The following is a 13,325-nucleotide window of genomic DNA, read 5'->3' on the forward strand; positions in this document are numbered from 1 at the left end:
ATTGTAAACAAGCGTAATATAGGCTATAGCAGGCTTTGCTGTTCAATTTGTTTCAAAGCTCTGTACAATTATGGCAACTGGGATTTACACGGCAATAAGAATCGCAAAGACAAATTGTACAAGCTGTTTTATTCCATGATGGTCATACTTACAAAGGGAAAAGCTGCATGCACACATGAATAGTCATCTTTCAAGTCTCAATAAGTGTCATGTACATGAAGACTGTTTGTAAGCCTCCAAATCTTCCATTATTTATTTATCATGTCATGAAAACATATTTCACCCCCCAAGAAAATAAATGAAATCAAACAAATATGTCAGCGACTCATATAAGTCAAATCAATAAATGCAGTTATCCAAACCTTTTAACCACATGAACCCTAGCGATTCTGGGGGTGAACATTTGGCAAACATAGCCGATCTACAGGCTCACAACGTGTTGCATCGTGACGCGTTGTGAGCTTGTAGATCGGCTATTTTTGGCTAACATATTCGGTGTAGAGAGAATAAATCAAGGGGCCCAGTTTTGGGCCTCTGATCAATGAAGTAGCCTATATAGGGTTCAAGTGGTTAATTCGTTCTGCCATAACACATTTTGTAAGTTCTGTTAATTACAGTATATTGCAAAACATCATAAGGTCACTCATGAAACAATTAAAGATTTTTCCTCTCCTTTCAGACAAATATATTACCTCCAACAAGCACGATCAACCAAGACTAGACTGGCAGTAGCCTACTGTAGGTAAGTGTTATTACTGTGACCTATAGGCTACATAAATTATATATTTTGTATTATTATTATTTTTTTACACACATTTGAGCCAAAGCAATGCCTGTATACATGTATCTGAGCCACAGGTAGCAAATCTGAATGTGCCCCAAACCTGAACACAGCAAGCCACAGAGAAGTATATACTCTCCCACACCCGCAGCCACACGCACACGCACAGGCACACACACACACACACACACACACACACACACACACACACACACACACACACACACTCGCACGTATTCCTCATGTCAATCCATCCACCCATCTGTCTATAACGGAAAGAGCGCGAGGTCACTCACGCCATTTAAAGTAATAGCTGAGAACCTCACAAGATGGCGCCACCTGTCCATTGAACTCAACAGCCGTGGGCAGGGCGTTTGCTTGTTCTGTAAATAGAGTCTGTCATCACTACATTTTACGTGATGATTTATTGTCATATAAATAATTGTGATTGATGATTTAATTGTGTTTTTGCACATTTGTTTTTTTGAACATCCGAACATAAATTGCCTTTTACCGGGCACATATGACAAATAACGTTAATATACAAAGACATTATTGACAATGACCGGTACCTATAATCAAAATAAATAATGTACAATAGACAAAAATAGGCCTGCCCCCATATTTAATAATGGCATGCTTTTAAAAAAAAAGTAATATAGGGGAAATAGTCGATTTACGAGCTCACAATGTGTCACAGCACAGCGTGTAAGCTTGTATATCTGCCATTTCCAATTTGTATGAATTTATTTATACAGATGAATTTATACAGATGGATGGAACGATTCTCACGATTACGCAAAAGTAAGTGCGATCACGCAAGTTGTTGATTATGTAGTGATAGTGATGACATCCATCCATCCATCCATCTAACCATCCATCCATCCATCCATCCATCGCCCGCTGACCCCGGGTAGGCAGGTAGAGTGGGTGTGCTCTGAGTGGAGGCAGGCATTGATTTGTCGGTTGCTTTTACTCGTCCAGCTGCTCGCATGCGGCCTTGGCTTCGTTTATGTACTTATCAATGAGCTGCATAGGGACGCCGCGTTGCATCAGCTCGTAGAAGGTGAAGCCACCTGGGGGACAGGGCAGAGGAGAGGACACACTCTCAGGACACTGCCGGCTATAGGGCAGGGGTTCTCAACACGTGGGTCGCGACCCCCCGGGGGGGGTCGCCAAATTATCTTTGGGGGTCCCCAAACAAAAAAACTGAATGCAACTGAATGGCTGGAAGATGAAATTAAGAGTTTACATAGTACACAGTGCATGCATAATGTTAGCCTATTTATTTATGATGTATTTTTGCTATTATTAAGGTTATTGTATAGTGGTCAATTTGTATTGGGGGCGGGGTAGGGGGTTGCGAGACACGGCCAAAGCATTTCCGGGGGTCCCCAGCCGGGGGTCCCCAGCCAAAAACGTTGAGAACCCCTGCTATAGGGGACAGGCGCATGCAGTTTGTAAACATAACGGAGGGGAGGGAGGGGACATTTCTGTAACAACTCAAAGGGATGTTTCACTTTTACAAAAAAAGCTTTTGGTCATTTTATCGTCTTATTCAGGCTTTTGTGAACGCCCCGGATAGTTTTTAAGTTGCTAGATTCAGTTTTTTAGATATTTAATATTCATTTTTGCCGCCACATCCCCTTCCTATACAAACCCATTATGACTTCAAACTCCATTTTAACCATGATAGATTCAACACCGTCCTTGTCTCTGGTGACTGACTTCTAATACGTGAGGTGCCCATGTTTTATATATATATTATATATAATACTTTATACTATATATATATATATATATGCAAATGCCTTGAATGTATGTACGCCCGGGTGTTTTGGATGAATCTATCATGGTGAGAATGGAGTTACAATGGGGTTGTATAGGAAGGGGTGGGGCAGCTAAAATTAATAATGGAATCAAGCAACTTAAACACTGTCTGGAGTGTTTACATAAGCCTGAGTAGATGATAAAAATGTCCAAAAGCTTTTTTTGAACGTGAAATATCCTTTTAAGCCTACTCCTTTTGTACAGAAAAAAGCTGTACAAAGCTGGATTAACACAAAACATTACATTACACTTAAGCCCAATTACATCAGCTATTCAAAAATAGCTGATCTCCAAGCTCACAACACGTTGCGGTTCGACATGTTGTGACGTTGTTAATCTTTTTTTTCTTGATTTTTCATGTGACAACAAAATGCTATTTTTATTCCAATATATATTTTGTAAGTACATTTTTAAATAGAGGCTTTTTGCCATAACATAATATTATGTTATATTGTGTGATATTGATACCTTTAGCTTAATTGAAGCCATGTTCGGTGCAATATTACTTCCTTCACAGGTTACTAATAATTAGGTCGAACAGAGGTCACTGGAAAGGCTCTGCTACACTAAAGGGAACAGAGCCATATGTAGTGTCACGGTAACACATGTGAAGTCAATATGGCTGCCTTTGAAAACATCAAATATTCAGTTAATCCGATCAATTTAGACCAAATGACGATAAATCCTCACCACCAAGTTACCTAAACTCAAATAGACACAGTAGTCAATTTTCAATTACTAACAGAACAAAAACAAGACGTTTTAAATAAATGTCCAAGAGATTGAAATAGTCACACACATATTAGAAATGCGTGCCTTACTTGATACTGTATCACTGAAGCAATTGTTCCTATTACTAAGTTAATTTGATCACCTTTCTCTCAAACAATTCATCATTTTCAGCCCTAGTTCAAGGCAAACGGAATGTGAAAGTCGACACAGGCCATGAAGAATGTGCAGTCAGCGGCAGCAGGATACCAGCAGGTCGTCAGTAGATGTACAAGATGCACAGGTAAGCTGCTCGGCTAGCAAACACACTGAACACTCACACGGGTGCTTTCACTTACTCTGCTCCACTGAAAAGCTCTTGTATGAGCTATTGTCATACAAGAGTTTAATATAAACCCATTCAAACCCGGGAAAGCATCTGTGTCAGATTGTAGCTATACATATACAGTAGCCACTCAGTGGCCTTGTCGTTAGAGTGTCCGCTCTGAGACTGGGAGGTCGGGGTTCAATTCCCGGCCGGGTCATACCAAAGACTCTACAAATGGGACCCAGTGCCTCCCTGCTTGGCACTCAGCATCAAGGGTTGGATTGGGGGTAATCCCTGCGACATACTAGCGTCACATTGTCCAGGGGGTGTACTTGTACATCAAGCTGCCTCACGCTACAGAAACAGGAGATAGGCTCCTGCCCTATGGGCCCCATGGCCTGGCAAGGCTACTTACTTACTTATACAGCAGCACATTGGTTGTAGCCTGGCAAATAAGCCAGACTCAAATCACTTTTTGTTTTGCCAACGGCTGATTCGCGTCTGGCTTTAGCCAGGCTACATTTGTTGGCTATTCAAAAATAGTAGATATACAAGCTCATAGCGTGCCACATTTGTGCAAATCGTTGAATATATATATTTTTATTTTCAAAGCAGACATATTTAACTCAAATCTTTGCTTCTGGGGGTTCCTGGAAGAAATTATTTTGAGATGGGGGACCGCGGCTAAATACATATAATTGTGGGGTTCCTTGACACACAGGTTTGGAGGTTTGAGAACCACTGATACAGAAAACCGTTAAGATGTAAGACATTTGGAGAATCAGCCTCAGGTATACAGGCAAATCCAGTGGAACAACAACAAAAGGGAACATTTTGAACATGCAGGGTTCCTTCTGGCATATCTTGCTGATCATAACTCTAGTCAGGTTGAAGGAGCTATGCTGACATTTTTATGATCTGAAAAATCTTTAATGAGCCAAATATTCAGCAGTAGTATGACAATGCCAATTGGCCCACCACCTATAGAGACTCTAACAGGTGTGTGAGGGAGCTGTCAGCCTGTCTAACAGGTGTGTGAGGGAGCCGTCAGTTTAGTAGTTTGTGCCCGCTCCCGCACAGTCCTGAGGAGAGGATGCTAGCTACAGTAGAGTGAAAAGTCCTGTATGAGTGGTCAGGGAATTTAACGCATTACTACTTTTTTTCAACTTTTATCTCCATGTCTGTGGGATAATGTAAGTCATCAGTCCACCATCTATTAGTCCATTATTCTTTTGTTTAAAGTGGGAAATCTGGTATATAGTCTTTTTTTTTAATTTGCCTAAAATATTGTCTATATACATACATTCATGAATCCACTTGTCAGAAAATTCGGTCGGTATTGGGCAATTTTGTTATAGGGGTTTCTTGTGACCCTACCATTAACATCCTATGGCAGGCAAACATGTCAAAAATGTCAAACTTCCCTTATGCTGTAAGTAGCATGTGACAGGTTTTCATGATTCTGAATACATTCCATGCATTAGTTTTGCACAAAATACACTCCTTGGGCTAAAAACAGCCTTAGCCACGTGCCCAAATGTGCTAACCTCATCACATTTTGTGCTGATCTCATCATCACGTTTGTCATGACGTCTATATGGCTGTTTTTAGCCGTGTTTTTTGTGCAAAACTAATGCTTGGAATGGATTCAGAATCATGAAAACCCCCTACTTTGACGTGTCACATGCTACTTAAAGCATAAGGAACGTTTGACATGCCATAGGATATTAATGGTAGGGTCACAAGAAACAAGCAAGCAAGTGGATTCATGAATGTATGCATATAGACAATATTTTAGGCCAATAAAAAAGACTATATACCAAATTTCCCACCTGTCCACCCCATCTGCCGGACTATAGCTAAAGCCCCACAGGTTGTCAGTGGTGTGAACTAATTTCTGTACTGTACTAAAGCACAATTTTGAGGTATTCTTATTTATGTTTTACTTTCTTCAGTATTTACAATGTTCAATAGCCTACTTTTACTTCTACCCCACTACATCTCAGAGGCAAATGTTATACTTTTACTCCACTACAAGATACTTTTTTTTTATTATTTTGATTATTATTATAAAACATACATAACCACTTCAGCCCTGTATACATTTAGGCCATTTGAAAAAAGAGTAGGCTACTTTTGGCACTTTACGTACATTTTGATACCAATACTTTAGTACTTTTACTCAAGTTAATTTTGAGTTCCAGAGTATTTCTAGTTTCTACATTGCAGTATTGATACTTTTACTCAAGTAAAAAATGTGAGTACTTTTTCCACCACTGCAGGTCAGTGTGTTGACATAGTTTGCCTAGAAATCTGAAACGGTAGTCATTCTCTTCTCTGCCACTAGGGGCCACTTGGGACAATGGTTTCAAGAGCAAAGGCCTTGAGGTTAATTCTCGGTATTTAGCTACAGCCTATGCTAAATAAATAAAGACATGTTTTTGCATCGATTGACACAGTTAATGTCACACACTGACATCCACAAAGTTGACAGTGGAGTTAATTCATGATTAATGTAGGCCTGATTTCATCTATTAAATCAGAAAATTTAGTTTATGTTGTGTATATACATAGAATATCGATATATATATAGCACATACTGTAGGGTGTTGTAGGCTATATAAACACATTTTCAGGCAGTAAATCAAAATCCTATATTGATATATTATATATCAATATAGGAATTGCATTACTGCCTAAGAGTCAGGGCTCCAGTTCTATGGGCTAAAGTTGGTCCATTTGGTTCCACGCGTACAGTTATGGGGGTCCTTGAGAAATGAAAAGGTTTGAGAACCACTGTGCTACACTACATGGAACAGAGCCTTCATTAGAATCATTGGTAACATCTGTGAAGTCCCACGGCGACCATGTTGGCATTTTGCATTGGAAAAGCAGGGTGACAACGGGGTGGCATTTCATTAACTTAATGGCAAGAATATAGTCTTATTTCTTTCCGATATGGCTGCTGTGCAATGTGTGCATAAGAGTGTTCTTTGGAGCGCCCCGGCCAAGCCGCCAACTACATTTTCCTCCCCAGGTGGGCAGGACTTTGGGCGGGACTTTCGCACTATAGTTTTGGAGACCTCAATGGAGGCGGGGCACCGTCTCAAGCAAACTTGAGCCACGAGAGACACCACGTAGCGTGCTAAAGTGAGCGAGTCGCCGTGTCGAACATTGCAAAGTTCACTTGAGCCGACTCGGTGCAGTTCGAGTTGTAACCTGATAGACACAGAATAGTAAATCCTCGTCCGCCCTACAATGAACACAGCGGAGATCTCCCTAGTACCCACTGACGGTTCGCCTCACCCAATTACAAGCCGCGGCGGCGCTCTTTCCCAGCCCCTCCCACCCGGGGAGGAAAAAGCTAGGTCGCAGCCAAGCCGGATGCACATGTGGGGCAATTCTCCACCGTGGTGAGCAGGAACTTTCAAGTTCTGCACCACCTGGACGCCCTATTATTGCCGATCTCATGAATAACTCATGAATACAGCATAAATCGTACTAAATTACAAACCAAGGACTATAATAACACACTCCATGTTAGCTTGTCCAGTTTAGATCTGATCCACTGCAAGGCATCCAGGAGAAACAGAGCATGTATAGAAATCGCTTGATACCAGAGTCTTCCCCCGAATGTTGCTATTAATTCAAGGCTAAGATCAGAGCGTTTCTTTGAGGTTTTACTCACCTTAGATACAAGTTACTGTACATGAGAAACGGTCTGTTATCAGGGCACCACCGGTCAAGCATGCAGTTAGTTCACATCAACCACATCTGCTGAAATATTTGGGAAGAGACAGATGTTTGTTATAGCCGGCCAGCAAAGCAGTTAGAGGAAAATCATTATTTTTTCCCCAGTGGCTTTGTCCTGGGACTGCTTGAACTCAGAGAGATGCTACAATTAGACTTGGGCGGTATTTAATGTTTTCCACACCTTCACAGCATCATGACATTTCACTTGGGGTATATAGTATATGATGGTATTTGTGTATAAAACTAAGTTACATAAAACATTGTCTAGCCTACAATGCTGTGTGTCTGTCCGTTAAATGGAAAGCCCCTTCCCTATACTTCCTTCACAACACTGCTACTAATGAAGGGATTGAAGGCTCTGTTCCATTCTGGTCAAACAGAGTCAGAGAGAGAACAGAGCCTTAACTATAGTATCATCGGTAACACCAGGAAGTAGGAAAATGGCCCGGACAGATGGATAGGATACCGCCCAGGTCTAAAGCTACACTACTGAAGGCCTATTCATAGTCTGGATTTTCGGTGGTGAGGTGACCACCGCTCCGGTGGTGAGCTGACCACCGGAGCTGAAATAACGTTGAGCGGTGGACGGTGAGTAAAAACAGAGAGAAGGGCTGGAGCGGTGGCGGTGGTTTGCTCTTCACCGCGGCTTGTGACATCATGTTGTAGTTCGGTGGTCACCTCACCACCGAAAACCCAGACTATGTATGAGCCTTAACACGATGCATAATGAATGACATAAGCTTCATATGCCAAAACCATATGAAAGCTTACCTTGGATGACAACATACATTCACAACTCCTGTGTTTGGACTGGGGAGGAGAGAGAAGAGAAGATGTTAACACAATGTTTACATGAAGGAGTTATATGTGTGCCTCTTATTAGAGTATATATGAATAGAGACGGCACCAGAGTTCTCCTCCCATCCACTAGCATTAAGTTGCTCAAAAGCGCATGAGGCGATATCCCTCCTCCTTCCGGGTAGGAACAGAGTGCATTCTGGGATGGATTTGCCCCAATAACATGAACACGCTGTCGTTGACTATCATTGCGCGCGTTCACGTGTGAAACATTCGTTCACGTGTCATGGGCCCAATAACATGAACGTGCGCAATGATAGTCAACGGACCAGCGCTGCAATGACAAATCCGGCCACTATGCCCATTTCGCCTCAGGGTTTCCTGCGGGTGCCGTCTCTATTCATATATACTCTAAGGTGTGCCTTCGTACACTGTCGGGTTATTGCTGAACTCTTTTTTACATGAGGAGTTATAATAACCAACATCTCAGGAGGTAGTAGAGCCGTCCGGTTCGATCCCCTGCGGCGCCTCGTGGCTTCCTGTCAAAGTGCAAGACGCGGAACCCCCCCGACTGCTCCCGGTGAGCAGGTCGGTTGCCTTGCATGGTAGCCTCCACCATTGGTGCGTGCTTGCGTGCGTGTGCGTGTGTGTGTGCGTGCGTGTGTGTGCGTGTGTGTGTGTGTGTGTGTGTGTGTGTGTGTGTGTGTGTGTGTGTGTGTGTGTGGTTAATTGGATTTCACTTTGGCGAATGGGGCTATAGAAATGCAGACCATTTACGCTGGCATCTGGTGAGTTTAAGGAGTTATCATTTACCCCACACAGAAACATTTATGCAAATTTGTTTGCATAAATTGACTAAGACAGACAAAAATATTTTGATATTTAGTTGACTAAGACTAGACTTGTAGACTAAACAATTCCAAATGACTAAAATAGGACTAAATCTAAATGGTGGGTTATGCAAAAGTCTAAGACTAAATCTAGAATGCTGTCCAAATTAACACTGGTATTTAGGTACCATGTAGTGCTGATTTTGTTAACTAAGGTTAAGACTATAAAAGACTAAGACAAAAAAATATTTTGATATTTAGTCGACTAAGACTAAACTATTTCAGATGACTAAAATAGGACTAGAACTAGTGCTAACTAGTGTGTTATTAATTAACTGGTGTGTTATTCAAAAGACTGAGACTAAATCAGAATTTGCTGTCAAAATTAGCACTGCTTTCTTGTGCCTATTTCTGTTGGTAACAGGTACGGTCGCCCCTTTTCCATCTCGCCCCACTACTCTACCTAGTTGTAAATAACAAACCATTACAAAACATGGGCTACATGGAAGAAATGTGTTTAATAAAACGAAATTAACTGCTAGAAGGTCCTAAATTAACTTAAATAAGCAGTCACAGTCTCTGTCTCATGTTATTCTTTCTTAATTTTACAGAGATCGACTACTATACATTCAAATAAATCTGTATACAAGATAATTTCAGATTTCAGAGAGGGAGGGATATACTAAATTAACTGTTCGCGGGGGCGAGTTGGTAAATGGGCGAGTCGTTTGGTATTCTTTCTGTTTCTTGCGGCCACTCACAGACCTTGTAAGTGAATGTGTGTGTGATGTGCAGCGACGCTACTGTCTGTGTGTGACACTGTGTAGGTAAGGACAGAGACGTTTCTGGGTGTGATGAGACATGCTGAAATAGACTCCAGTTTTGTGACAAGTGAAACACATCCATGAGAACTTTGTGGGTCATTTGTGTGCACTGCACCGCACACAAATGAACGGATTATTGCGTCAAATTGTCATATAAGGCCAGGTACTACAGGCAACAAAAAAATAAATGGATAATGTCAATTTGTATATATATATACTGTTTGGATATTTTTCTTCTAAAACATGTAAAATTCAATATCATGCACACAATTACTACCAATAACACGTGATTTTATACATTTGCCAACTAAATTTACTAGTGAAAATGACATTTTGTAATACATTCAGCAATGCTTGCCTATTACCCTGTAGTACCTCCCCTTATAATGATAAAGTTCCCAGTATACTTACATGTCCAATGCCTATGTTTATGTTTATGCTCAGGCCTGTACTGGAGAACACGGCTCACTGCTGTAGGCTGGTGCTGGGTTCACAAAATGCTTCTTCTCTTTTACACAGTTACTTAACTAGTGATTGATTTAAAACAAGGAATGCTTGGCGGTCTTTGAACACAAGGAAGCAAAACTTCAGAACACATCTGAGGAGGGAATGACCGCTATTTAAACATATTAAGATTCAGCCAAATTTGGTGGGTCCTTAACATGAAAAAGTTTGAGAACCACTTTTATTGACCGGGGGTCACCAGTCACCACTATAGAGAAGGCTTTTTAGGGAACCAGCTCCTCCTCCATGTACCACAGAGAATAAAACAAGCGACACACTTCCCAATCCACACTAGTCTCGCATAGCCAGACAACAGAATGCAATAGTCACTGCCTTCCAATCTCGGAAGCTGGCATCTGTTTGTCATTTCCGTCCAATATATTCTAAAATATCTTTTTTTTTTAACTCCCATTTCTGCTAAGCGGAAAGCTATGATTTGGATTTAGGATACATTTGCGCGACTGTAAACTAAGACAAAACGGAAGCGGGGAGGAGGCTTCACATCCGCTTTAGCGCTTGTTCGTGATCAGAGCTTCCGTCTGCTCCAGACTGTGTGACCGGAAGCATTTGAAAATGCTGGCCCGGCAACAGTCCGGCCCACACGAGACTAACCCATTAAGGACTGGAACGCATCTGTGTCACCTTAACTGTTTGCCTGATGAAGACCTAGTAGGTCGAAACGTTACAATTTGTTGCCTCTAAATAAAGAAAGTCTCGTGGAGCTCTAGAAACTAGTGTACGGATGTTCTTTCTCTTCCTTGATGTTTACCTTAACTTTTTACCATTATTTTAAACATTAGCTGTTGAAAATGAGCAGATCTACAAGCTCATATGAGCTTGCAGAAGTCGTAAACACGTGTGCAAATCTTTTAATATGTATTCTTTCACAGCCAACGTTTTTAACTCATATCTTTGCTTCTGGGGGGGGTCCCTGGAACAACATATTTCAGATGGGGGGTTGCCGGCCACATACAGTACATATAATTCTGGGGGTCCTTGACATGATTTTTTTTCCAGAAAACTGTCAGGATTTAGAAGAACATTTAGTAGAATCTGGTCTCAGTCTGTCCTAAAGGGGTTCTAAATCCACACACTCACCTTTGACCTCCAGCTTGCAGTCCACCAGCGCCTCCCCCAGGTCGTTGACGGCCTTGCAGGAGTAGACTCCTCCGTCGTAGGGGCTGGGCTTCCTGATCTCCAGGGTGCACACCCCCTGGTTGCTGAACATGCGGTAGCGAGGGTCGTCTATGATCATGATCTTGTTCTTCATCCAGATCACCTTGGGCTGCAGGAGGCACGTGTAGCAGGCAATGAGACACACACACACAGACGCACGCACGGTCGCACGCACGCGCACACACACACTCTACAAGAGAGAGCTAAAGTATAGGTTTGTAAATAGTAACTCAAGTTTTCAAATAATTGTAGTGGAGTAAAAGTGTAATATTTGTGATGTAGTGGAGTAGAAGTAAAAGTACTGAAATTGGAACTTTACTCCAGTAAAGTTAATACAAAAAACTATATATATATGTGTGTGTGTGTGTGTGTGTGTGTGTGTGTGTGTGTGTGTGTGTGTGTGTGTGTGTGTGTGTGTGTGTGTGTGTGTGTGTGTGTGTGTGTGTGTGTGTGTGTGTGTGTGTGTGTGTGTGTGTGTGTGTGTGTGTGTGTGTGTGTGTGTGTGTGTATATAGAATATAAAAACATAGTTCAAAAGTGTAGTTAAGAGTTACTTTACACCCCAATGTTTGGGCTCTATCTTACCCGTGGGTTGGCGCGAACGGCGCAGTTGAGTGTGGCGTTGTAGCCGGCGATTGCAAACGTGTTGATGAGCGGCTGGGTGAACTTGGGAGCCTCTTTGAAGTCGTGGTCGGTGTACTCTGGTGTTTTGAGCTGCATGCCTGCGGAGGAAAGGATAGAGGAGGAAGGATGTTGTGCTGCATGATACAACGTGCGCTGAGCTGTATCATGGGGGAATAACCCATGTGATGATGATGAGAAAGACAACGGCAAAATGGTAAATGATAAATGGTGCATTTAAATAGCGCCTTTATCCAAGGCGCTTTACATAGATTGTGCATTACATTCACACACACATTCATACACCGATGGCGGCGGAAACCATGCAATGCACCAACCAGCACACCGGTAGCAATTTGGGGTTCAGTGTCTTGCTCAAGGACACTTCGACACCAACTCTGGGGGAGCCCGAACTGGCAACCTTGTGGTTACCACTGTGGTTACCCCCCACTGCCCCCCCCCTTTTTCCCCTCACTGTATATGTTTCTTTTCCCTTTTTACCTCCTTTATGATGAATTCCTGTTCTGTTCTTTGACTATATAGTAGTGTATCTGTACGTCTCTAAATGTTTTGATGAATTGAACATGGTGGACCCTCTTGTAAACAAGTGTAATGCTTAATTGGGTCGTCCACTCACAGTTAACAGTCTTTGTATTGAGTTTGTGCTGTGTATGTGTTCATGTTCAACAACACAGCCACGCAAAATGTAATTGACAGCTATGAGGTGACAAAAGCTTGTCCTGCATTTAGCAACAGTTGCTAAACTATTTGGATTGGCATTGGACAATCGCTTTTAGGGTGGGGTTTTAGCGAAGGGCTCATTATCAGTGGTGGAAAGTAACTTAAGTGCATTTCCTCAAGCACCATACTTACCGTAAGTACAATACTTAAGGTACTTTTACTTTAGTGGGATATGTCCAAAGTTCAACACTACATCTCAGAGAGCAAATATTGTACTTTTTACTCCACTAAAATTATTTGAAAACATTAGTTACCAATTACATGATAGTCACATACATGGTAGTGAGCTTGTAGATTGGTAGTCACATGGTAGTGAGCTTGTAGATATGCTATTTTGGAAATATTTGTATACATTTTAGACATATGATAACTTGTGAAACGGCACGTTCTGCATGATGAGTATTTAACTTTTGATACTTTAAGTATATTTTG

The 13,325-nt window shown here is 41.7% G+C and overlaps 1 protein-coding gene and 1 long non-coding RNA gene across 11 annotated transcripts in view; one reads left to right on the forward strand and one right to left on the reverse strand.

Moving 5' to 3' along the window:
• The first annotated feature begins 118 nt into the window (after positions 1-118).
• The window catches only part of LOC306916583, a 33,774-nt gene continuing 20,567 nt past the window's right edge, over positions 119-13,325 (forward strand). The window contains exons 1-2 of the long non-coding RNA XR_013789001.1: positions 119-742; positions 3,515-3,623. This is a non-coding gene — a long non-coding RNA (uncharacterized lncRNA). The remainder of the gene's footprint in view (positions 743-3,514; positions 3,624-13,325) is intronic.
• mybpc1 (myosin binding protein C1) overlaps positions 1,393-13,325 on the reverse strand; it is a 65,022-nt gene continuing 53,089 nt past the window's right edge. For 8 of the 10 annotated variants that reach the window (XM_079494513.1, XM_079494512.1, XM_079494509.1 and 5 more), the window contains 3 exons: positions 12,117-12,253; positions 11,455-11,641; positions 1,393-1,857 (listed from right to left, as the gene is read on the reverse strand). In XM_079494513.1, the coding sequence (XP_079350639.1) occupies positions 1,754-1,857; positions 11,455-11,641; positions 12,117-12,253 (428 nt within the window). In that variant the 3' untranslated portion in view covers positions 1,393-1,753. Of the gene's footprint in view, positions 1,858-8,171; positions 8,211-11,454; positions 11,642-12,116; positions 12,254-13,325 lie in introns of all 10 variants that reach the window. The other 2 variants (XM_079494511.1, XM_079494510.1) reach the window with 2 other exon arrangements.

The sequence above is a fragment of the Electrona antarctica genome, assembly GCF_951216825.1.
Source record: "Electrona antarctica genome assembly, chromosome: 23".
NCBI classification, from domain to species: domain Eukaryota; kingdom Metazoa; phylum Chordata; class Actinopteri; order Myctophiformes; family Myctophidae; genus Electrona; species Electrona antarctica.